This window comes from Sciurus vulgaris (assembly GCF_902686455.1).
Source record: "Sciurus vulgaris genome assembly, chromosome: 9".
Taxonomy (NCBI): domain Eukaryota; kingdom Metazoa; phylum Chordata; class Mammalia; order Rodentia; family Sciuridae; genus Sciurus; species Sciurus vulgaris.
Window position 1 is genome coordinate 89743467 of NC_136469.1, and position 27506 is coordinate 89770972.

The 27506-nt window shown below is 34.0% G+C and overlaps 1 protein-coding gene and 1 long non-coding RNA gene across 3 annotated transcripts in view; one reads left to right on the forward strand and one right to left on the reverse strand.

The window, feature by feature from the left end:
- Window positions 1-25564, forward strand: LOC306669126 (UDP-glucuronosyltransferase 2A3-like). Its single transcript, XM_079153005.1, has 6 exons — window positions 1-770; window positions 11443-11591; window positions 18373-18504; window positions 19908-19995; window positions 20507-20726; window positions 23120-25564. The coding sequence occupies exons 1-6, from the start codon at window positions 47-49 to the stop codon at window positions 23397-23399; spliced, it is 1593 nt and encodes a 530-aa protein (XP_079009131.1). The 5' UTR covers window positions 1-46; the 3' UTR covers window positions 23400-25564.
- Window positions 1-27063, reverse strand: part of LOC306669155 — a 98235-nt gene extending 71172 nt beyond the window's left edge. For both annotated transcript variants that reach the window (XR_013766038.1, XR_013766039.1), the window contains exon 1: window positions 25831-27063. This is a non-coding gene — a long non-coding RNA (uncharacterized lncRNA). The remainder of the gene's footprint in view (window positions 1-25830) is intronic.
- Window positions 27064-27506: the final 443 nt, after the last annotated feature.

Genomic DNA, 27506 nt, shown 5'->3' on the forward strand with positions numbered 1-27506 from the left:
CCAGTGAACACTCCACCACTAAAGATCCGTGCAGAGAGACACTGACATGATGTTTGAGAAATGGGTTTTGACAATTCTTCTGCTGCAGTTCTGCTGTGTCGGGTGTGGATTCTGTGGGAAGGTCCTCGTGTGGCCCTGTGAAATGAGCCACTGGCTCAACCTGAAGATCATTCTTGAGGAACTCCTGCAGAGGGGACATGAAGTGACAATTCTGACTTCTTCACAGACTTACTTTGTTGACTATCACAAACCTTCGGCATTCAATTTTGAGGTGATCTCTGTGTCAGGGAACCAAGAGGATGCAGAGAAAATAATAAATGAGTTTTTACATATAGCCGTGAATATTATGCCAACATTGTCACTGTGGGAGTCAGCAAAATTATTTCAAAACTACTTTCTTGATCTAACTGAACAGTTTGAAGAACTCTGTCGGAAAGCAGTCTACAATGAATCCCTCATAGTGAAGCTCCGGGAAACCAAGTATGATGTCATGGTTATAGACCCCATGGTTCCCTGTGGGGAGCTGGTGGCTGAGTTGCTTGGGATCCCTTTTGTGAACACAATAAGGCTGTCCATGGGCAACACTATGGAGAGGTACTGTGGGCATCTTCCAGTTCTGCCTTCCTACGTGCCTGTTTCCATGGGAGGACTAACAGACAGAATGACCTTCATGGAAAGGGTTAAAAATATGATGTTTATATTGTTCTTTGACTTCGTGCTCCAGCAATATGACTTTCAGTTTTGGGATCAATTTTACAGTGAGGCATTAGGTAAGAGACTCTGCTTCTCATGGTACACTAGTATCCAAAGACCCTTAGGAAGCCAAAGAAAAGCCTGCAGAAATGTAAGGAATACATTTTTCAAATCATTGATTTCCACATAAAACTCTAATTGATAAAAATGAATGGTGTGTTAAACTAATTATGGAGGGAAGACAAGAATTCTTTTGCCATGATTAATCCTTTTCTTTTTTCTTTCCTTTTTTTGGGGGGAAGTTCTCTAGGGATTGAACCCATGGTGTCTTATTACAGAGGTACATCTCCCTTCCTTTTTATTTTATTTTTAAATTTTTGCTGAGCTTCTTGCTAAATTGTTGAGACTGTCCTTGAACTGTGATCGTCCTTTCTCTAGCTGAGAGGGAATTAAAAGTTGCATGACCACCCTGTAGGTTACTCCTTTATAATTAGTAGAGTGTTTTGTAAGATACCTTGAAACTTGGTAGATTCTTATAAAAAGAAGACATAAAACCATGTACAAATCAGTGTTAATCCAAGGGAAGTAGCCTTTTTTTTTTTTTTTCTTGGCCAGATATATTTACTGTATATAAATATACATGTACATTTATTACTTGTAGTCTAATGATTGCCATTCTCACAGGCATATTGCCATTTGGTTGGAATCCCAGTGTAGATTTGATTTCCATTTCCCTGGGGAATAATGATGTTGAATAGTTTTTCATGTAATTTTGCCCACCAATTTATTGATTGGGTTTCTGCTTTTAAAAAATTTTTGAATTTGCTTTAACTAATTATACATGACAGGAGAATATATTTTGATACAGCATATATAGTGGAGCATAATTTCTCATTCTTCTGGTTATGGGTCATTGTTCTTTTGTTTTGAGTTCTTTGAATTCTTTATATTTTCTGGTTTCTATTTCTCTGTTGAAGAGCAGACAAAGATGTTCTACGATTCTGTCAGTCTTCTCTTCACTGTTCATTTTTTTTTTTTTTTTTTTGCTGTGCAGAGGTTTTTTTAATTTGATGCAATCCCATTTATTTACTCTTGCTTTTATTTCGTGAGTCATAGGAATGTGTTTACCTGTAGCTATATGTTGAAATGTTTGTGCAGTTTTATTTTTCTTTCCTAACAGTTTTAAAGTTTCTGGTCTTATATTTAGATCTTTAATACTTTTTGAGTTCTCTTTTGTACATGGTGAGCAACGGAGATCAAGTTTCACTCTTCTGTATGTGTGTATTCAGTACTCCCTGTCCATCTGTCAAAGAGGCTTTCTTTTCTCCAATATATGGTTTTGTCATCTTTGTCAAGGATGAGATGAGTGTGTCTGTGTGGGTTTGTCTTTGTGTCTTCTGTTCTGTTGTGTTGATCTATGCTGTATGTGTGTTTTCATGCCAGCACCATGCTCTTTTGGTACTATGACTCTCCTACATTTTCTAAAGGATCTTGAGATACTTCCTGTACTGCTCTGTTTCCTAGGATTACTTGGGCTATACGGGGTCTTCTGTTCTTCTACAGGATTTTAGGACTGTTGTTTCTAGTTCTTTGAAGAATATTATTGTTATTTTGATGAGAATTACATTGACTCTATTCATTACTTTTAGGAAAATGGTCATTTCAATGATATGAATTCTGCCTACTCATGAACATTGGAAGTCTTTCCATTTTCTAATGTTTCCTTGAATTTCTTTCTTCAGTGTTCTGTAATTTTCACTATAGAAATCATCACCTCCTTGGTTAGGTTATTCCCAGATATTTTATATTTTGAAGTTATTATGAATGGGATTACTTTTCTGATTTTTTAATGAGCAGTTTCATTATTGTAGTATAGAAATGTTATTGATTTTTGTTTATTGTTAATTTGATTAATTTGATTATCAACTCGAATCTTCTGGTGGAATCTGTAGGATCATCTATGAATAGGATTATAGTACCTACAAATATGGATAATTTGTGTTATTGTTGTCCTCTTTGTACCACTTATTTCTTTCTGTTACCTAATTCCTCTGACTACAATTTCAAGTAATGCATTGAACATGAGTTGAAAGAGTGGATAGTCAATTCTTTCTTTTCTTGATTTTAAAGAAATTAATTTCCATTTTTCCTATTCAGTATGATGACAGTTTCTGGTTTGCCATGCACAGCCTTTATTATTGCAAGTTAAATTCCCTCTATCCCTAGTTATCTCAGAGATTTTATCATGAAGAGATTTTGTATTTTGTTGAGCACCTTTCTGCATCTTGAAATAAGCATGTGGTTTTTGTCCTTTGTTCTTTTTATATTGTGTATTACATTTATTGATTTGTGCATATGACACTGATTTTCATTGAAATAATAATGTTCAAGTAATGCCATTTTAAAATTCTTAGCTTTAGACAAGGTTTTAAAATAGTGTGATACTGTAATAGCATCTCAGTAAATAATTTAACATCTAGTAAATTGGACTTAAGGTTAATAAGACCATGATCTTGGTTTTAATTCTGCCTTCAGAGACAAATGGAAGAGATAGAGCCACATATATATCACTGTGAAACTTTGGTATACAGGATTAAGAATGAAGTCTTTTGGAAATATAAATTAAAGGGAAGCAGAAGCAGAAATATTATCATATCAGAATAAAATGGGGAGAATTCTTACATTAACAGAGAATGTACTGGAAATATCATGCATTTTTGTGTGTGGGGACCCTCTTATGATAGCAAAGTTTTAGTAAAACCTTACAATATGATTCCTCTGGTGAAAAGAAGGAATTGTCTTTCATTATCTCCATAAGACTTTCATACTGGCTTAAGACAACACAGTTTCTATCCTGGTCTCTTCACCCTGGTCTCTCATGATATAGTTATGATTTTTACTCCCGATTTCCTATGTTTCATCTTTCTTCTGATTTTCTAATAGCTATCTCTTTTTCCCCTTAACTAATCTTGTACTTTTAACAAGAGTGCAAATACATGTTATTCTCTTTGAATGGATTCCTTGATAATTTGTATAACATCCAAGATCTTTAGTCCATAGTTAATCAATGATACTAGATTATATCAATGTCAAAACAGAAAACAATTTAAAACAAAATAGTAGGCATATTTGTATCTAAATATATCTCAGGTTTTGTAATGGCTATAAGTTGTACACTGACCTTGTTATGTTATATTTTTAAATACTGCTTTTCCATGTTACTTGGGTTACATTGAACAATAAATATTTTGCACCTTAGTATCCATTGTAAGCAATTAAATTCTCTATAGCCACCACTTTAAGACAATGATGGGCCTAACTTTGTATATTTAGTAAAGGTTAAGCTATTCCATGAAATAAAGAAAATCATGCTTTACTGAGAGAAAGCATGCATAGAAACTGATAAATTTTCTACCAAACTATCTACTTTAGTTTTTCATCATTACCTATCAAGGGACTATTTTCCCCCCAATATAATTAAAGTCACAATCCTTAGAGAACAGCTTTCTTTTTTGACACATTGATTTGAAGAAAAGTGATTTACTTGTGTTCAACTTCCCCTTAAAGTTTTTCCTACTTATATGTAGACATAGTCTCTGGAATGCAGTCACTTCCAAACATGAATTCAGATTTTTTTATTCAGACTGATCCTATGATCTATGTTTTCATGAATACTTAAGTCACTTTTCTGTTTGCTAATTTATTTTGTGGAATTAAGAAATGTCCTTTGAAGTAACTGGCTAACAATTTAATGATTAATTCAAACAATGTGTGTTGTTATTCTTTCAGCAGCTAACAAGGAAGGAAGATGTTAAAAAAAGGTTAATTAAAAAGAAGTTTGAAGCTGCACGCCATGGTGTTCATCCATAATCCAGCCACCTTGAAGGCTGAGGCAAGATTGATCAAAGCCAGTCTCCTCAAATTAGGGAGGCCTTATGTAATTTGGCAAGATCTTTTCTCCAAAACAGCTGAGGTTGGGGCTCAGTTGTTAAGTGCCCTTGAGTTCAAACTGTGGTACAAAAAAATAAAGGTTTGAGGTTGTTTTGTCAATGCTCTTTCTTCTGAACTTATAGGTGTCTAAGATTTCAGAAAATAGAAAATTTAGAAAATCATTATATTTTCACATCTTTATTTAAACTAGAAGATAGTGTAGGACCTCTTTATTTTGAAAATTAGGGTAGTTCCCTATTTCAAAACAATTTTCAGAGATATCTGCTTAAACAGAGAAAAGAAATGGGATTTTGTCTATATAAAGTTTATAGAGAAAATGTAATCCTTAAACTCTATGGCAAATTAATCTCTCATTCTTAGAAGATTTTCCTTTTGGTGCATGTGCTCTCATGGACTGTTTTTTTTTTTTCTTTTGGCCATTTCATTTAGAGACAAAGACTCACAGAGTTTCTTAGGGCCTCACTAAGTTGCTGTGGCTGTCTTTGAACTTGTGATCCTCTTACCTCAGCTTCCCAAGCCACTGGGATTATAGGCATGGGCCACTGTGCCCAGCTCTCATTGATTTTATTCCTTCATTTTCCCATATTCCTTACTTACTAGGCAAATACAATGCACCAAGAATATAATTTAATTCAAGAATAATGTCAATAAAAGGACAAATAAAAATGGCTAAAAAAATTGAAAAGGAACAGTGTATTTAAATTAAAAATAGCTGACTTTTCTTTTCCTGCAAGCACCATTAGCTTGTCTTCTTATTAAGACGTGTTCTATGCTATTTAGCATTAGTTCATACATAATTTTTTTGTCCAACAGGGACAAATGTTAAATATACATTTCTATTTTTTTTTAACCTGATAGAGATGTGAAAATCTTTCCATTAATATTCATAACATTTTCACCATTCTTGTTAGTACCATAATATTAATTTTTTTTACATAAGAAATCACTGAATTACTTCAGTTCTGAGAAGTACTTGTGTTGTTCCAACTCTGCCACTACAAACAGCATTAAATTGAATTGATTGTATTTGTGTCTCTGCCATGATGCCTTCTATTCTTGTTGTGCCACTTAGCATTTATCCTCAATACTTTTCTGAAGTTGGGCAGCAAATACAGTTATTCCATTTTGTAATGGGTTCTTTATCTTTTGACCTGTAACTGTTCTATCATTTTAGGAATTGTAAGACTTTTCTGTGATATGTATTACAAATATTTTTCAGTGCACATATTGGCATATGAATTTTAGTCTAATTTAAGTGCATCCTTAAAATAATAGAATGAACTTCTCTATTTCCTGTAGTTAAGAGATTGCTACCAATAGTTTAGAAATCATCTTGCATAGTTGGTTTTAACATCCTTTTGCAAAAACTGACAGTACTAACATGTATGTTATTTTCCAAACATTGTACTGTTAATTTTTTTTAAATGGTGTACATACAAAGGAATGCTTGGACTTGCTACTTATGTGTAATAGTAATTTGATGATACAATTATGTATTTCTGTAGTGGTCCACCATGTAACTATAGCAAGACATCTGTCTATATTTAGTTTTTGTATAATGCTGAGAGCATTCTGGTATATGTCTTCTGTTCTATAAGAGCAATGGAAAATATTTTCAACTTAATTGACTTAAAAGATACTATAATTTTGCTCCTTCTTTGAAGATTTTAGTCTACTTAAAATTTAATTTTTGCATATTTTGTAGGGTGGATCAGTTTCTTCTCATTTTACTTTTTCAATTCTATTTCCTCTTTCTTCTCTTGAATCATTCCTCCTCAATATTCCTCATCTCATTTCTTTCTTCTACTTTTGCACAGGGATGGGGAGATTTTCATCAATGTTTGTTGAAGGCTCCTTTCTTACCCTACCTATCTGAAATGGTTGCTTTGGCATTCAGAACTTTTGTTACCAAAGTGGTTTTGCTGCTGTTTGTTATTCTACTTACTTTCCTTTATTTTAATTCTTGACATCTGTAGGATAATCCCTACTTCTGTTGTATCTCTTTGACAGGAGTTTCTTCATTATTTTTGATTCTTTGCTTTTCCATGTAGATTTTTAGAGGCACATAAAAAGTTCTATAGAAATTGTCAGGTTCTGTGAAACTTCTGATTTTTATATTGTAGTAGGATTTACAATAAATCTGCAGATCAATTTGGGAGAATGGACATCCTTATGAATGTAGACCCTTGTAGTCCATGAACATGGTAGCTGTTTCATTATTATGACTTTTAATAAGATTTTATAATCCTAAATATAGTTTACACATGGTTTTGTTGATGTTGGGAATCAAAGCATGAGCTACAATTCAGCCCCTAGTTTATACAATCTTCTAGAATGTATTCAGATTTAAATTTAAAAAAACATAGTAAATTAAATTTTCATCTGCTTATTCACAGACATGTTATTTATATTTTGCCATATCTTTCAAAATTTAAACTGTCACAAATTCTAATGACTTATCTGTATTTTCTTTTGGATTAGAGACAAAACAAAGAATGATTAGGTAGGTAATCACCTAGATCTTCTTTGTTCACATAATTGTTTTCTTATTTAACTGTAGTAGTGTAGAACATTGTTGGATTGGTATGTCCTTATTTGTCCATTGACTTTTTCTCATCCTGATGAGAATGCTTACAATATTTCAGCACAAAAGACTGCATTTAATGTAGCTTTTTAAAAATTTTGCGTCTGATACTGTAAGAGTTCTTTCCTGTTCCTAATTTACTAATAACTTTCAACCTTATGAATAATATTATTTTTTATTTCTTGAAATGCTCATAAGATTTTGCTCTTTACCTATGAATAAAGTAGATGTATTTTTTAAAAACTTAAATTGTCAATTAATTGCTAGAACAAGTCTAATTCTTCCTTATCTTCCATTAAAATATTATTGTATTCAGTTAACTAATCATTATAGGATTATAGCATCTAAAATACAAGTCGGGTTGATTTTAAACATGATATTAATATTATTTCTATATAAAATAATATTCTTTTCCACAACACATCAATTATTCATTTTCTTTTTTAAACTCTACTATTTCTCTAACTTTCTAAGTTACAAGCATTTTATTTTTTTGTTAATTATAATAAATGCTACAACTATACTTCAGGTTTAATATTTGCTGTTTCCCATTTATTTTTATTCTATGCAACTTTAATATTTTTTCTAAATAGTTTCTGATTTCATCATTGACAAAGGCTTTTTGAAAAGTGATTCTAAATTTCTAAGTGTAAAGCAATCTATGAATTAGTTGATGGGAGAGTAAACTTTTGTAACAGATCTAATTTTTTTTTATTTTGTCAGAGTAGTCCTTATAGCAAATGGGCTCATAGATTCAGCGGGGTCAGTTTGATGGCTCTATTTCTGACTTTCTAGTGATATTGTCAGTTTCTGAATAATCTGTAACATTCATTCTCAATTATGGTGGAGTTTAAATTTCACCTAAAATTCCATTATGTTTTCCTTACAGGGATCATTTCATGGAAAACTAGAAGATTAATAAATTTAAAGTCACCCAGCAATAAAAATACAATAAAGTGTGGCGAGGGATATAAAAGTTAGAGAATCCGTGAAATAATTATAGAAATAAAATAAAATCACATAGACAAGAGTTTCCGGTTAGAGAAAACACTAGGTTAAAAAGATCTAATTATAATTTGGTCAAAAAGTCTCCATCTAAATCATTAAAGTACATAAAACTATAAAGTAAAATGACAGAAAAATGTATTGCATATAAATCTGTGAACTAATACATATGTGGCTATATGAAAAAATAATTCATTAGCAGTTCTTACTTGGAAGTTGATTATTATACTAATATTTTGATGTGTTTCTGATAATCAATATATAAATGTATTAAAAATCTAATGTAAATTCATTTCTTTAATCTGAGACTTTTTACACATTTTATTGACTGGGTTAACTGGCATATTTCATTTTTACAACTGCTTTATGTTTTCTGGTCTTTATTTTTTCTATTTCTTTAGTATACAATTGATAAAAACTGAATTAAAAATGCAATGTAAACTCCATGTGTTTAACCTGAGACTTTGTATACATTACCATACATTGTATATATTTTCCTTCTCTCAGTTAGTTGGCATATTTTATTTTTACAACTGCTTTATGTTTTCTATTTTTTTGTTTTGTCTATTTTTTTCTATTACCACTTATGTTTTAGAGACTTTGGAACTAGTTAAAGTTTTCTTTATTTTTCATGTTTTCCTTCTATTTGTGGGGCTGTCAAACATTTCAGTCTATGTGTTTAGAATGTACTCAGCACATACCACAGTATAAGTATATATGCCTCTTAAGTTAGAAGTGAACCAATTTTTTTCATTTTAAATATTCTCAGTGTATACTTAGATCTTTGACTATCTCATAAAACTATTTGAATTTAATTATTATTTGTATGCCAATGACCCCAAAATTTGCAATTTGGGGTAGACTGTCTCCCTTGTAATGCTCATCTCTAACTCCAGATGTCTATCATTGTTTGGATGTTTAGTTGTATTTCAAAAATTAGCTGACACCAAACCTGCTTTGGAAGTCATTCCGATTTTATTCAATTACACTCAGTTCTTCTAGTGACTCAGGTGAAAAACAACTGGGCTCATTGCACATGTAACTCTTTTCTCACAGTATATAAATTATCTGACTGGCAATCCTGTCATATCTGTTCTCAAAATGTTTGTAGGATTTGAAAGCATTCATATCATACATAGTTACTATTCTAGTTTGTGCTACTATGATATGTCACCTACCATGAAACAATTGACTCTACAGTGTGAGGCACAGTAAAAACATATACAACAAAACACCATAAATGCACAGAAATTATTTCTCCCTCATGTAACTATCTACATGAATAAAGCAAATTCTAATCACAAAGTCATCCAGGTAATCAGAAATAATTATGTAATTGTTCTTATATACATTCTGTTACTGTTCTTGCTCAAATAATTGGACTAGGTTATTTGTAGACTAACCTGATGGAAAGTTAAGTGAAATAGAGAATATACTTTTTACTCTTTAAAAAATGTGATCCAGAAATTGTGCATATGAATTTTCTCACATGCCATTGGAAATAAGCTAATATCTAGGTAGCCTAGAAGTCGTACATGTTAGTCTAGCTAACATCTCACCTCAGAAATTGATAACTGTCACTCTTGTCTACATCAATTATAGTAAGGTATGTAGCAATAAATTCAAGTTACCTCCATGAGTTCTTTGAATTAAAAAAAGTCATCTTTTTTAGACTCACATATAGTTTTAAAATAATAGATGCAATCAATAACAATATTCACTTGGCAGCTCATACTTGATAATTTATCAGTTTTATATTGCTCACATAATTGCCCAGTGTTTACTACTATTTATATAAATAATGTAATTACAAGAAAAGATTTGATGTTAACTTAATTCAGTACTTTTATTCATAGTTCTTCAGTATAACTTTTAAAATGTCTTACGAAATTATTTGCCAATTTTGTATAACTTTGTTCAAATTTATTTTTATTTTTCATTGACTATATGTGTGAAATTGTGAATCACTGCTTTAAAAATACAATTATTTTACTGAATCAATTAGGTCTTCCTAAAAATTTGGTCTGGAATTTATGAACATAAACTTCACTTAGGGAATTAGTGATTAGGCCGGTATGAAGCACACATGAAATAAAGCACCCTTAATTTGAATGCTGGGGGTCAAACCCAGTCCCTTGTACAGCTAGGTTCTACCATTGAGCTCCATGCTCAGCACAAAATATGGCACATATAGGGCTTAAACAGTCTGGTGTGGAAGATTTGGGGAAAAATCTTTTCCAATCTCTGGAAATTTCAAGCTAAGAATCTTTGGGCCATCTTTCTTCATGATCACTTTAGGACATTGGCTATGTGACTTCACACATATCTTCAAAAACTACTAAGAAATGACTATTTCAAAGAGGCTTTCTATTCCAGGCACTTATATTTACTAATTAAATTAGACTTTTTAGTAAGGAAATATTCTCATTTGAGTTTTTAATTTCTAAGTTGCAATACACATTTTCTTGTGTGTAGGAGAGGTTGATTTTATTTACAAATACTCATCCTTTTTTACAAAACTCCTAAAGTTAATACTTAGAATCTGCCCCTTTCAAAAACCATCATATAAGTTCACACTAAAATAAATATGTGCAATTAATGTTATTTATATGTGCATCTCACTTATAAGGGGGTAGTATTGGGTGTGAATTAATCAGGAACTGTTTACTAAAAAAAAAAAAAATGAGAAATCAATTTAACTAATAGGATTTGATCCATAAAAAAATTATGGATTGAATTAGGTATGGGTCCCTCAATGATATGTTTGAGAATATAGAAACTGTAAGACAGAGATGTATTCCTGTATAAAAACTGGGAAATTGTTGAGAGGTGACTTGAATGAGGCTTATATGATGAAGTTTCTCTATTTTCTACACTTAGAAAAAATTGAAAATTAAATTTCTCAATAGTTGTTAAATTTTTGTTTCTTTTACAGTTATGAATTTATACTTACATATCATTTCTCCTTCAGTGCCCTCAATACCTTTCTTTTTACTCCTTTCTCCCTTCCTTCTTCTCTCTCCCTTACCCTCTCTTTCTGTTCTTCCTCCTTTTCTTTGATCCTTTCTTACTTTTAACATATAGTCATTGTAAATATTCTAGAGGTCTTAATTCTTTTCCTTAATAGCATATAAAGTAATCTGTAGTGCATTTTTTTCTTAGCAAATATGTATATTAACTTTCTCCACACAAATATTTATTTTCTCCAGGAAGACCTACTACATTATGTGAGAGTTTGGGCAAAGCTGAAATTTGGCTAATCCGGACATATTGGGATTTTGAATTTCCTCGTCCATACTTACCTAATTTTGTGTTTGTTGGAGGATTGCACTGCAAACCTGCCAAACCTTTACCTAAGGTGGGTCTATGATAATGAAAATTGTCCCATTTTCCTTTAAAGTTTACAGCTCCAATAGCACAGATGTGTTCTTGAATAACTTGAGTCTGTCATTCCCAGGTTATTTTCTTTATTGTAGTGGTCTTTTTTGAGTTACATCAGGTCTTACGGAATTACTTGAGATTGTAGACAAAAATAAAATAATTCCAGTGGTATACTAAAAATACCTGTATTCTTGGTGTGTATACTGAGTGCAGGGACAGGTAATAGAACCATGGGAATCACCAAGGTGAACACTTTGGTTTTCCCCATGCATGAAGAAAGTATCACCCAGCACATTTTCCAAAAGTGTTGATAGAGAAAGATACCTTCGTGAGAATTCCTTGTGAATTGCACAGGATTTATTGAATAAGAATATAAATATTAAGGGAAGACATGGAATAAGGTAGCAATCCTAGATTTTAATACTGAGGGTAATTGCATAGTGGTAACATTTATTGTCAGAGGTAACAATTGGTGAAAAAACTTCATGGAGATGATGATGAGTTTAGTTTTTGTCCACAAATGATTTTCATGTAATTTCTGAAAATTGGGTAGTACAAGGTCTCAGCATTGGTTAAAAACAGATTGACAGTCATCACATACAGAAATAATAATAAAACTGAACGACTTGGAGGGCAATGCTTGTAATCCCAGCAGTTCAGGAGGCTGAGTCAGGAAGATCACAAATTCAAAGACAGCCACTGCCTAAGGCCCCCACTTCTGCACAACTGCCAACACACTGCTGCACAGTCATGGGCCTGAGCCTTCACTCCATGAGTTACTGGGAACAACTAGCTGAATAGTTAACCCCATCTCTCCCTCCTTTTTGGTCCTGCCATTTAGTCCTTGAGGTGTGGCAGCACTTGATCCCTCAGACACCTCAGCAAGCAGGCAAGAGGGAGCACAGAATCTCAGTTCCTGAGCAGTGGCTGCCCCAAGTGTTTCCTCCCAGCTGCCCCAAGCGGCCTCAGCCCTGACCCTGGGAATATGGAAGGTGGCCTGGGTCTTATGGAATTCTCTTAAAGAAAGGTATTGTGAAGAAGCATTGAAAGAAGACAAGGTTTCTCAAACACTATGCCTGAAAAGCATGGATACAGGAGAAAATTTCATGTCATACTGACTTAACAGTAATTTAAATACAAAATATGTCCCTGCCAGTGTATGTGAAATCATACCAGAGATGCGATCCACTTTCCAGGAGTGGTACACCCCACCAATCTTGCTCATGGCCTTTAGTGTTATTCTCTGGGGAGAAAAGGGGGATATAAGGTCATTTTTCCTTCCATTTGCATGGTGAGGTGCCCATGTACCTTCTGACTGTGAGCATTCCTCATGTGGTCAAAATAAAGTCAATCATTATTGAGAGAGAGAGAAAGAGAGAGAGAGAGAGACTATCAATGATATTATTGCTTTCTATCAGCATGATCAGAATTTGGTTTTTGAGTGAAAAATAAAATTGTATGCCAAATTCCAAAGTTTTCAATGATTAAATTTGGAATGCCAGAAATATTGGGTAAAAATAAGTTTTAAGAAACAAAGGAAATCATTAGATCACCTTGGTAAGAACATTATTGTTAATTATTAATTGAGGTGAGTGAGGAGACAAAACATTTTTTTATCTGGTTTGTAGGTCAACAATATTCTCCTTAGTAGGGTGCAGGTCAAATGGAGTGCACAGGAGAGTTCCTGCATTCTGTTTAACATAAATAAAGCATACCTCAGTTTAAAATTTCATTTCAAGATCATGAATCTTCTTTCCTTAGCAGACAAGTTTATGGATGTAGAGAAGCTTTGCTGAGAACTGTCAGTACAGGAGTTAACCAAACAATAACTAAAAAGATATGCAAAGAGAGATGTAACACATCCATGATCACTAGACAATACCCCTACCATACTGTTTATCCTTTTTTCTCCCCTTTCACATGAATAATTACACAAAAAATAATTTAAACATGGTTTACAAGAAGAAGTGCTAGTGATTCAATTCCATACTCAGATTACTTATTGATTCAGGCTTCGAGGAGTATACCAATCATAGCTTTTATGTGTGATGAATGAGTTATGCTAGTCACTAGATAAATAGAATAAAGAAGTAATGGACCCAGTTAAATTAAAAATACAAGTCAGTGTGGTTGTGAGTGTGTGTGTGTGTGTGTGGGTGTATGGGTGTGTTTTGATTTGCTTAATGAACTCCTGTTTAGGAGAAAACAATTATTATCACCTCAGAAACACTCTGTTGATATTAAGCAAGGTGGTAATTACGGTGCACTCCCTCTCAACACATTGTCCCGCCCCTGATAATTTACTAGCCATTAAATGAGAGATAAAGTGTTAACAGAGTGAACACAAATAATTACACAGAGAATATAGGTCATAACTTTAGAAGGTGGCATTCACATAGATTATTATGTAAAAGGTTTCAGTCCTGGACTTTACAGTGTCCAATTTGCAAATCTCTAAGTAGTGACTATGGGAATATTATTACATAGGAATTTGTACTTTAGTTCTGCTCTAAGGCTCAAATTAAATGTACTGTCTTAAAAATGTGATTATTATTGTAGCTGTAGATAAACTGTGGTATCTCCTTCCAAAATATTTTACTATATATCACATTTCAAACAAAGTTCTTCATAGCCCTATTAATCACAAAACTGGATTCTTCTGAAAAATTATCTTGAAAGTTTGTCTCACAAGAAGGTACATTGTTGGATATAACAGGCATACTGATAATTTTAAAAACCTAGGTTTGGAACCTTTCTTGGGTTTCATGCCACGAAATAATTTTACAAGTTTGTAGACAACTATCTTGGTTGGGAAAATGATATCTTGAGAATAACAGTTCCATTTTTTGGCGGGCGAGACCCGGGGTCCAGGGTTATGCCATGCACATCTAAAGATGGCGACTGGCAGAGAGCAAACAGCATCCTGATTATGCCTGGAGAAAGGCAGAAAGCATTTAAAATGGTCTGTGTGATAATCAGTTTGGCCACCTAGCGCGTGGACAGATATACTTTACAAGTATGCTGGAGTGAGTGATCGCTTGACCTTTAACAGGATTGGATGGACATATCTGGTTACAATTGCTTATGCATGAGACTGCTTTTATATTGAGGGTATTATCTGAATAAAGGGGAAGCTGCTTCATGAACTTCTGAAGAGTACGTGTCTTTTGTCCCTCTGGTCAGGCTGAAAGAGCAAGAAGCAGCGCCAGCAGCTTGAAGCAACCCTGGCAAAGAAGCAGTGGTTTTCAGTAAGTGGTGGCCCGGATTAGAATCAGACGAGGATTGGACTGGGAATTGGTGAGCGCTCAGGTAGATAAAAGACAGTTTCCCTAGGGTAATTAAGGAGAAGGTTTCCCTATTTGAGGAAACGGTTGCCTTAAGGTTTTAACGGAAGGGTCCCCTAGAGAGGGAGTGTAACGGAAGATTCTCCTAGAGAGAGAATATATTGAAAGGCTGTCCCAAGAGACAGCGAAGGACATCCCATAACAAATATGTGTAAGTTGCTATTTGTGTTACCTTTCCTTGTTTGGTTTCTGTTTGTTGTTGTTCTTGTGATGTGTACATTAGTTCATTTCTGTATGATTTCCAAAAAAACAAAATTTCAAAAACAGTTAAGAGAAGGGGAAAAGATATTAGAAACTGTAAAAGTAGAGCACTCAAGTTGAGCTTCTGAAAGAGAAAGTAGATGTTCAGACCTCTGTGCCTCCGCCAGAGCAGTATTAACTCCAGAGATGGGAGTACAGCCAATACCTACTTCGGCTGTCGACCCATTATCTAAAGGAACAGTGGGACTAGTTCTGGGGAAGAGTTCTTCTGCTTTAAAAGGATTAAATATTGTCCCTGGAGTTATAGACCCTGATTTTACAGGAGAAATAAAAATCCTTGCTTCTTCACCAACAGGTGTAGCAATAATAGCTCAGGGTGATCGCATAGCACAATTGTTGGTCTTACCCAATTGCTATGATCAATATCCATCAAAAATATTATTAGGGGAAATAAAGGGTTAGGTTCTACTGGCCAAAATATGGTCATGTTAACATGGGGTTTAAAAGATAGGCCTATGACAAAGTTAGTGATAGAAGGCAAAAGTTTTAAGGGCTTATTAGATACTGGGGCTCACAAAAGTATTATCAAAATTACAGAATGGCCCAAAGCCTGGCTACTTCAGCAGGTAGTTCAGACTTTAAGGGGATTGGGTATGGCTTCCAATCCTAACAAAAGTGCAGCCATATTAAAATGGAAGGTGGCTAACCAGGAGTTATGTTCTGATACTGCCCAACGTAATGCAGTTGCGGGCAGTCCTCAATGGAATCTAAACATGCTGACAGGCCAAGGACCATATGAAGGGCAAGGTAATCAGATTAATTTCTGGGCTTACCCATCTCAAGTTTGGGCCCCCTGTTTGATATTCGTAAAGGTGATTCTGACCCTCTTTCTAAGCGAGTGCTTACCCCTAAGGCTCGAACAGCTCTCAAGCTTGTTGAAACAGCTATGGAAAAGGCTCATCTTGATCATATTGACCTAACTAAGCCTTTATCATTCATTGTCTTGGCCACAAATAAGTTACCCACAGGAGTATTTTGGCAAAAGGGTCCTATTCTATGGGTTCACATGAATTATGCCCCTAACAAGGTCTTAGCCTTGTTTACTGAATCTGTGGCAGAATTAATCCTTAAGGCATTAAAAGTATCCCTTTCCACCTTTGGATTACATCTCTCAACTATCACTACTCCATATACTACCGATCAGATACAATATCTTATTAATAATTCAAATTCATGGGCTATAGTCTTTACTGGTACTTCTGCTGTGTTTGACAATCATTTGCCATCTGATCCTCTTCTCCAATTTTGGAGTCAATATCCTATAATTTTTCCTAAAATCACCCGAAATAACCTATTACAGGAGCTACCCTTATATTTACTGATGGATCAAAAAATGGTATGGGTGCTATTACTATAGATAATATTACAGAAACATTGTTATTTAATACTCTCTCTGCACAACAAAAAGAACTATTAGTAGCTATAGAAGTATTCAAAACCCACCATGAGCCTTTTAACCTATTCTCTGATAGCAAATACGCTGTTAATGTTGTTCAAAATTTAGAATTAACTGGTCTGATTTCCCTCACCTCCACTATTACTAAATATTTGCAAAGTTTATAAAAACTCATTTGGGACAGAAAAAATCCTTTTTTTATCGGGCATGTTCGGGCTCATACTGGCCTTCCAGGTCCTTTAAGTTTACACAATGATTTAACAAAAAGGGAGAATAGGGGCATCATACAGATCCCCAAAAGACAAATGGTTTGTTGTCTAGTTCATTTTAAATTTTTTAAATCTTGATTCTGAGGGCTGATCGGCTGCTGACCATCATTCAGAGCCTAATAAAAAGCATCTACCTCAAGTGCTCTGGAAGGACTTTCTATCAGGACAATGGAAAGGCCCAGATCTGGTATTACTCTGGACCCGAGGGTCTGTTTGTGTTTTCCCACAGGACACACAATCACCAATTTGGGTGCCAGAGAGATTGGTCAAGGCCTCAACAGAGACCCCAAAACAGGAAGAAGATGAGGAGGCTTCTCCCGCTGATGGTGCTGGCGATTTCTTGCCAAGTTAATGGAGGAGACTCGCGTGAACTATGGGGGATAGTGAAGATGTGGTCCTATCCTGTATCCCTTACCAACTCCTCTATTCTATATCCTCCTATTTTTACAACATTTGGCCACATTTCTGCAGTCCGCTGTCCTATGGGGTAAAGAATGGTTTGGGTTTTTGTCCAGGGGAGGTCTCTTGTGTGTTGGATCTGTCCTGTGCATATACAAAATGCATATACATCTGCGCAGAGAAACAGCCATTATTCGCCAAGCTGTCATCGCAATTGATGCTGGCCCATCCCCCCAATTCTGGTTAAATATGCTGGACCGGTAGTCAAAGACATGTAAGATTCATGGGGATCTCATACCAACCTAAGACAGGAAATGAGGGCTAGAGCCTCATTGTCCAATGACTGGTAAGGATGTTGCTCTGTGGTGGACAACCTAAGACAGGCACGGTCCCTTTCATAAACAGAAAGGGGGAGTTGTGGCTGGCGAGACCTAGGGCCCAGGGTTACGCCACGTGCATCTAAAGATGGCGACTGGCAGAGAGCAAACGGCATCCTGATTATGCCTGGAGAAAGGCAGAAAGCGTTTAAAATTGGCTGTGTGATAATCAGTTCAGCCGTGTAGAGCGTGGACAGATATACTTTACATGTATGCTTGAGTGAGTGATCACTTGACCTTTAACAGGATTGGATGGACATATCTGGCTACAATTGCTTATGCATGAGACTGCTTTTATATTGAGGGTATTATCTGAATAAAGGGGAAGCTGCTTCATGAACTTCTGAAGAGTACGTGTCTTTTGTCCTGCTGGTTGGGCTGAAAGAGCAAGAAGTGGCGCGAGTCGCTTGAAGCAACCCAGGCTAAGATACGGTGGTTTTCGGTACCATTTGCCAGGAGAAGAGCTGCCATCATTGCCCATTTGTTTCTGTTGTTATTTAATTCAAATTTACACTTGCAATCACTTATATATTTTAGCCATAAGTTTCAGGGACATACTTCCTTTCAAACAGACATGTAGTTATATGTCAGAGGACAGAACCAGTCTAACAATTTCTGACATTACTTTTTACTTTTTCTACTTAGAAGTATAGGCAAACATGTTTTTCCTCATGATGCTGCACTTGTTAATAGAAAGAATGTATGTCTGCAGGAAATGGAAGACTTTGTCCAGAGCTCAGGTGAAGATGGTGTTGTGGTGTTTTCTCTGGGGTCAATGGTCAAAAACCTCACAGAAGAAAAGGCCAATTTCATTGCCTCAGCCCTTGCGCAGCTTCCACAGAAGGTTGGTACAACCTGAAACTCTGGTCAACAGCTTCTTACTAATGGGATAAACAATTTGCCTAATAGTACTCTTCCCAGATGGATGCTGGAACTCATGCACACTATGTATAACTGACACCAGTGTTAAGTAAACATTTATATAACATTGAAATCTTATACTTAAGTACATTTGATCACTTGCTGACTGCACCTTGACTTTTCTATGGGAACTCACATTGTAATCATTGATTTTTAATAGAATAGTGGTGTAAATATTAGGCCATTTGTAACATTTGGTTTGCATGGACGGCTCTAGAACTACTCAAGGACTAGTTCGGAAATATGTTAGCTCCATGGTACAGGGAAACAGATTATACACAGAGTAGAGAAAAATCATGCTAAAAAATATACTTCAACTATCTGAGATTTTAAAAACCCTATCGAAGTGTAGTTGCTTTAGAAGAAGAAGATTAGATTCACTTATTCTTTCCCAACTGAATATTCTACAGTTAAAAAGAAAAGCGTAACATTATTGTCAAGCAATATACATTTGTAATTTGTTATCAATTAACCTTGATTTTTGTAATTAGAAGTCTATATTCTATTCTCTATATAATCCTGTTCATCCTCTTTTCTGGTACTCTTTATACTTATATATTAGTTAAACTACCTAGAATGGTAGAAGGATACATATGCTAATTAGGCATGATAGAACTTCTGTTTTTTATTTCTATTCTTATCTCTTAAAATTTGCCTTATCCCCTGAAGAAAAATATGTATAAAAATGGTTAATATCCTAATTTTAAATACTTTTCTGAAAACTGAAATATAAGGAAATACTTACCTAATCCCCTTTCCAAAAAGTTAAAGAAATAAGAGAGATTAGTGGGGAGAGAGGTAGGGCAAAAGTAAAGAAAGATGAAAGGGCAGAAGTAAGAAAGGAGGCAGGGAGGAGGAAGGAAAACCAGGAAGAAAATACTGTCAACAACAACAACAAAACACTAAAAATCTAAAGCTAATAATATTTTTGAAAAAAAATTACATGTGTAACACGATAAGTAGAATGAAATAAATAAATTTACAAAGAATTTGTGTTTCTCTTAATATTCTTAACCTCCATGTTCTGATTTTTTGGCTAGTCCTATTTATTTTCTATTTCTTTATTTAAAGAATCACTTCCAATAATTTTAAAGTGATAAGCCTCAAAATATGTATACTATTCTTAATAGATTTTGAGTGGAAGCCTTTACAGATAGACATGAGCAGTCCTAATATATACCTCAGTGTTTACAAGCTACAAACCCTTTCTCTATGCTCTCTCTGCTAGCACCTACAATATGGAGGAATGAGATTCCTAAATAAGCCTACAGACTTAACACAACCTCACTGTGTGTACTTGCAACAGTATATCATTGTCTTCCACAGGTTGTATGGAGATACAAAGGAAAGAAGCCAGCCACATTAGGAGCCAATACTCGGATTTTTGATTGGCTACCTCAGAATGACCTTCTTGGTAAGACTGTGGGAGAAGAAAAGCTATACAATTGGGTAACAGAAAAGCTAAGTAATTGCTTGTGACAGTTTGTTGTCACATAACACTTCTGTTAAATAGCAGCGAATGCATTTAAAAAATATTTAATAATCAAACATTTCAATTTTTGTCTTCTAGATTTAAAGCAGGTGTAATGAAACAATTGGTCATTAATTTCCTAGACTCATGCCCTAGTTCTGTTAAGACTCTCCTCACATTTCAAGATTCAATCCCAGCTCTGAAAACATCTCCTAAGTATTGCCTTCCCAGAAAATTAAGGAGTTTATTCTCTTTCTGGGATCACCGTTTTCTAGGGTAGCATTGTTTTACATGGCAAGCTTTTCCCAAAACAAAACAAAACAAAAACAAACAAACAAACATGTTGCATCTTCAGTGACTTATATACTATAGGTTTTGTTCTTCCCATCTCTGAAAATTTGCCAATATATTGGCTTGAAATTGATGTCTACTTCTCACTCTATTTCCAAACTAGGTCATCCTAAAACCAAAGCTTTTGTCACTCATGGTGGAACTAATGGGATCTATGAAGCTGTTTATCATGGGATCCCTATGGTGGGAATCCCCATGTTTATTGATCAACCTGATAACATCGCTCACATGAAGGCCAAGGGAGCAGCTGTGGAGGTGAACTTCAACACAATGACAAGTGCAGATTTGCTCAGTGCGTTGAGAACAGTCATTTATCAGCCTTCGTGAGTACTGCTACTTTTAAAGACTTCTCTGCCATTGATTGTTATTGGTAATTCCAGGAAAGTTGCACTATCTCATAATTTTGTATTTGGTTTATTTTCAAATAATATAGCTTGACTAATGTAAATCCATTTATTTCATTCCCAACTGGTAAAATGGTTTCCTGAGATGAAAATAAAATAACAACAATAACAGCAACAAAACCTGGCTTCAAATAATCTTCCAATGATTTGCAAAATAAGTACCATATAATAGAAGTATTTACATTGTTTTTCTGGATTATCTGTTTAATTTCATGAATAAAAATATTTAAATATAGTGAACCATTTATTAAGTACAAAATAGAAGCAATAATGTTCCCAATAGTAAACATTCAAAAATAACTACTAATACTCAGTGTTAAAGTGTGTTTTTAAACACTGCTCTTAGGTAATAGTCATTTGTGAATGATTTATAATCTTCAGGATGTTAAAGACATAATAATTTATGAGCTAGCTAGGGGTTAGAAATTTCAATAATTCTTCGTATGATTATTTTTTCATTGTTAATGTTGATCTTGATATCTAATTAATTACATTCTTACTAGGAGGTTACTGAATGATAATTTGGTTCATTTTTTTACATACGAGAGTAGATAGATTTTGTGATTTTTAACTCTAATGTATAGAACGTTCATTGAATTTTGTTATTAATTTTTAAATTATTGATGTAAGAAAGCAGAATTATTAATACTCATAGAAATTTCCAAGTAAATACTAAAAGTTGTCTATTTAAAGTATATTCACAGTAATCCTCAACCCAATACTACAGTTGAGATTATCCTGAACATACCAGGATAGTATAATGTAGAGAATAAATATGAATTCATGATATTTGATTGTCTTATTCTGAAATGCAAATAAATACAAAGGATTATCATGTAATATATAAATTATGATAATTTTAATTATTAAAAATATTTTATCATAAATATAAAACAGCACATTAAAATATGAAATAATACATTAATGAACATAGTTCTTGATTATTCTCTTATTCATTAAAAAGACATAGCTTATCTGCATTCATTTGTATACATTTATCTATAAAATTTATATATATTCTCAATTTGTAAAATGAAAATCTTAACAAAATCTGATTTGCAGAAAAAGGTTTTTTTTAATATTTCTTAGATGTTGATAGGCCTTTATTTATTTATTTTTTTACTCATTTATTTATATGTGGCATTGAGAATCGAACCCAGTGCCTCATACATGTTAGGCAAGTGCTCTTCCTCTGAGCCACAACTCCAGCACCAGAGAAAGGTTTTGATAACAACTACATTTTGACTAAAATGCAATAGAATTACCATGTGAAACCATTATCTTGATCTTTCCTATAGTTCAATGCAGGTGAATGGCAGCATGACTCTTCTTCATTATACATGAAGAGTGCATGCTGATAATCTCACCCTCTGGATGTAGTGCATGATAGTCAGTTGTGAATGATGAGTACACTTTCTTGCCCTGATCCTAAAAATGTCATGCCAACACCAGGATATTTTGTCACAAATCACATACCTGCTCTCATCTCCATGAAAGCCAGTCTGGACACGACACAAACCAATGAGAAACTGACATTCTGTCTAAGCTACTAGGAAACTTCAAATGAAGACACACCTAATCTTTTAAATACATAGACATCTACCCAGTTGTGTTTCAGAAATGATTAGAGCTGTTAACAATGACTCTTTCTATTTTAGTGCCATGTTGATTAGGGAATCTCATTCTAGGGAGACATGTTTATTAGCTTCAAGAACTTAACACACTTGGATATGCTATTTTTAAATTATCCTAGTGTTTTCCTTCATTCCTACATCGCCAATAAAGACATTGTCATTTTCATCTCAAATATGCAAATGTGTGCAAAGGAGTAATTACCACACTGCAAAGATCTCAACACTGTAAAGTGAGTCATTAATGTTTATGACCAGTTCCCCATGTTTGCCATATAAAGTAGCTAAATATCAGTGACCATGCATATTAATGTTTTAAATGATATTATCCAATAATATTGGATCATTCACATCTTGATCTTAAACAGTCTGGACAATATAGCTCACATAAAATCAATTATTTTATTGAAAATTAAGGCTATCCATTCACAAATAAATATTCCATTGCTTTCAGTTCTACATTTCTATGTCTAAAGACCACATTTTATTAAGAATCTAGCACATCTACCCTGTTATGACTCTTAAAATCCTGGCTAAGTTCATGCAAGATAAACTTTCCCTCAACATGTCTATGAATTTTGTCTTGTATAACACATTGTATAACCTTTGATTCATACAACATAGAACTTAACCACAACAAAAAATAAAAATAAAATCTAACTTTATGAATTTGTCTTTTAGTTATAAAGAGAATGCCATGAGATTATCAAGAATTCACCATGATCAGCCTATAAAACCTCTGGACAGAGCAGTCTTCTGGATTGAGTTTGTCATGCGCCACAAAGGAGCCAAGCACCTCAGGCCAGCCTCCCATGACCTCACCTGGTTCCAGTACCACTCTTTAGATGTGATTGGGTTCTTGCTGGCCTGTGTGGCAACTGTTATATTCATGGTCACAAAATGTTGTTTGTTTTCTTGTCAAAAAATTGGTAAGACAGGAAAGAAGAAAAAGAGGGAATAGATCAAGAAAGAGGAAACAGACCTTTGTGAGTTTGGCAAAGTCCTGAATGGGGAAATTCTAATAACTCTGGGAACCATTGAAAACCCATCTGCATGCTGTGTTCAGATACCCCAATCTGGGCTGGAGGAGTAGTTCAGTTGATCAAGTACTTGCCTAGGATGCACTGGGTTCAATCCCCAGTTCAACAAAAAGGGAAAACAAAACAAAAGAAAATGAAACAAAACAAAATCCCAGTCCTTTGATTTGGTCTAGGGGAAATCCTAGAGTTCAATATGATCATCCATAGTGAGTGTGTCCCATTCTTTCTTTCCCAGCAGGCTTTACCATCTTCCTCTCACTTTCCTAACACAGGAACACTACTACATCTACATATGTTTTTTTCATAAGGTAATTTAAAATTTTAACATCAAATTATTATGCTGACTAATAATATTCTGAATCCTGGGACAGGCACAAAGTGTAAATAGAATTTGATGGATGTAGGGAAATCAGGAATCAAATTAAAAAATCTCCATATAACACAAAATCAAAGAACCACCATAGGAAATTAGTAAAGAAATTTATCTTTAAAATAAAAAAAAAACTCTTCTGCTTCTTTATTGTTACAGTGATTACAGCATGAATTTATAACTGATTGTCCATCACAGTAGGTCTACAAAATTTTCATTGAACACATTTATATAATAATTGTCATTTTCCTACTTTTCTTCAACAAATATTCTTGTGTGTCCTCTACTGGATGGATTTAGGTACTGTTTCCAGAAAAGGAAGATATCAATTTTTTTTTTTTCAGAATCAGGAATAAAGGTGAAGAGATCATTTTTAGAGAAAATAATCAGGAACACAGAACAATATTGGTTATTTTATAAAATTTTTCAGTGACAGTACTATTGATAAATATCAATTCATTATGTTTTAAACATTAATATTCGTAACTTTTGATCTGTATTTAGAATCATTTAATTTTCTGTCAGAAAAATTCTTATTTTCAATTTGAGATCATTGTTTCCATTCTCTATCTTCTATAACTTTAAATTCATCTACTAATACTCATTCAAAAGATATATGAGTATATCAGCTTGAACAAGCATATGGTATAATAAGTATTTGTCAAGGAAAAATAGTATTAAAGGCAAATAATGCTATTTGAATAATCTGTATTAAATTAATGAATATATTAAAATTTTACTTTGTTTAACTTTTATAAACTTAATGGCATGTGCATTTGTTTGCATATCAGTATCTGACATATAATTGACATAAATGACATTCATTGCCTTAGTGAAATTTTTAAAATTCTTATTCATTTTTATGTGTATGTTGAAAATGACTACTTTTTTTTATTGTAAACAAGACTTCATTTTTAAAAGTAACTATATGACTTGCATATGTTCATGAAAATATACATTATAGAAAATTCAAATTAAATTTTTTGTGAAGGCTCAAAATGCATTTGATAAATTTGAAGAACTTTTAAAAAAGGTAGTTCATATTGATGGGCTTTGAGTTTCACCAATTTACTGTATTTTTATTAAGAGATTTTATATTTAGTCCATGATCAGGTTGTCTTCTGCAGTTGGAATTCCTCCAGGGAGCAGTAGACTACTCTGTGGGTTGAGCTCTGTTGAGTCTCAGGCCCCCTTTTGTTCCCTGAAACATTTCACCATGTCATACAAGATTCACTGCTACTCAAGAGTTCCAGCTCACTGGATTTTTCTCCCCTGCATTTTGATATTCTGCTGGTCTCTTCTTTTGCCTAAATATCATCAGAAAGAAGTTTTAGCTGCAGAAATTCCTGGGTATCTACAGTATGCCCATATAACTATGGTATGAATCTAGATTTAAAAAAAAAAAAGTTTGGGAATGGACTTCTTTTAATGTCATTCCTAAAACTACTCAGATATGGAAATTCTAGACACCATTAAACAGAGGCCTGGGCACATCAATACAATGCTTCTGCATAGCTCTTTCGTAGCCCTTGTAGCTGCAGGAGAGGGTGAAGTTGATAATTTAACTTATTTTTTTCATATACATTCCATGTGTATGAACAAGGTATCCTCTGGCTGCTTCTCCAGTGCTTAAGGTTAACTGGCAGGATGAACCAAACTTCATCAATTCCAAATCAATATGATAACATGTTTCTTGACATTTCTCACAACTTTCCATTGTACTTTACTACTGAACATCAGAGAATTGAGCTGTTTCCAGATAATGTGCTGAATACTAGACAGAATTTTGCCTGCACCCAACATGTTTCTGCAACTTAGTTAGACCAGTCACCACATATACAAGATAGCATTGCTTTCTATAACTAAATTTGGAAAAGAGAAAAACAGAATAATAATAGAACACTCATATCTTCCAATCTAAGTAATCATGGCTCTAATCCTGGGTTGAATTATTTCTTCCCTGAAAATTGCAACCCCCAAACTTTCTGACTCCTGATCATAATAATGAAAAACAAAATTTTCAGAGAGAAAGAGTAAAGACTACTTCTTATTAGCCCCATTCTCCTTTTCAACTTCTTGACTTCTAGACTTAGGTACTCAAACTAAAATAAAAAGACATCAGATATCAGGCTATGATTTAAAACATAGAATATATCCTTCAATTTATCCCTTCAAATACCTAAGGTATGGTCTCCTAAATAAAATCTTAAACAGCAGTCATTAGGCAATGATAACATGAAAAAAATCTGCAAATTTTTGGACATTTGACAATGTTGTATTTCCTTTCCTATTAATATATTACCTGGTCATATTCAGCATGAAGACAGATAACCATGATTTTCACTAGGGCTTCTTTATGTCCACCAAATTTCATGCAGAAATGCTACAGTGATTATAAGTTCTGCTAATGCATCATGTAGAGTAGAAGGTGACCAGGCTATCTGTTACTTGTTGCTAGCTAGAACTCTAGAGAGAAAACCCTTCTTGGGAAGCAGTTGGGGAGATAATTGCTATTAAGAGATAAAGGGCATGGCAGCATCAGTAACCAGACTGATTTTAGTGATAACATTCATGCTGAACATTAATGCATAGTCCCCATTCCAGTCATCGCTGCTCTTTTGTACATGAGTTTTAATCCAAATTCTGGAGTTTCAGGAGGAAGAGATTGACTGCCATGGGACAGGTCATCAGGCCACTTTATTATTGATACTATTTGGATTTTAGGCCTTCTGGGGGGAAGTGCCATGGAATGTGAAAATTCAAGATACCTATGCCAAATCCAAGTGGCATTGATGTAATCCTAGCTTAGAAATCTGATCATGAATCTTCTACTCTAAATCAAGTCTTTGCTGTGCTAATCAATCCATTAGTCACTGCCCTGACCGTAGATTTGTAATACAAGCCATTGTTGTCTCCTCACATGAACCCAAAAATTATCCAGTTGTGGTGCTTCATATACTGTAATTGGAAAAAAAAAATTCACAATTATCTTTGTGACATTGCTGAATGGGATAATATCAAAGAGCACTTCCTGTAGCTCTGTGAATATAATGCAAGCCTATGGAACCTATTCCTGTAATACTTTTTCTGCTTCTAATAAAGACTTTCTCCATGGTTCTTTGATGGTGAATTACTGTGATTTCTCTGAAAATATTAATAGGTTCAATGAAATTCTAAGTAAGGTATGAAAATTTACTTATTTACCTAAAATTGGTCAAGCCAATTCATATATATATATATATATTTACTTAAAATAGTCCTTTCTTACATATATATATATATTATCCATTTAATAGTAGAATATTGTTAATGTTTCATAGTAGAATATTGTTAATGTTCAGTTCCATTTCTATTTTTATGATAACTAAATGAACATGAGAAGTAGCACAGTTATGGTCAAGTTTCCAGTCTCATTCAAAACTTAATAACAAGCCAATGGCTATTTTTGCTATGTAGCGTAGGGATCAGGAGAGAGTGTAAAGGACCCTTTGGGCAAAAGACTTTATGTGAGTCCAGGGCATCAGTACTTCAAATATCTCACCTAAGTGAAATTCTGTGGTGTTTGTTTTTCTCCAATTGGCTTATCTCACCAAGCAGAACACCCTGCAACTCATCCATACTGTTTCATAGAACAAGATGTCATTCTTTTAAAAAGTTG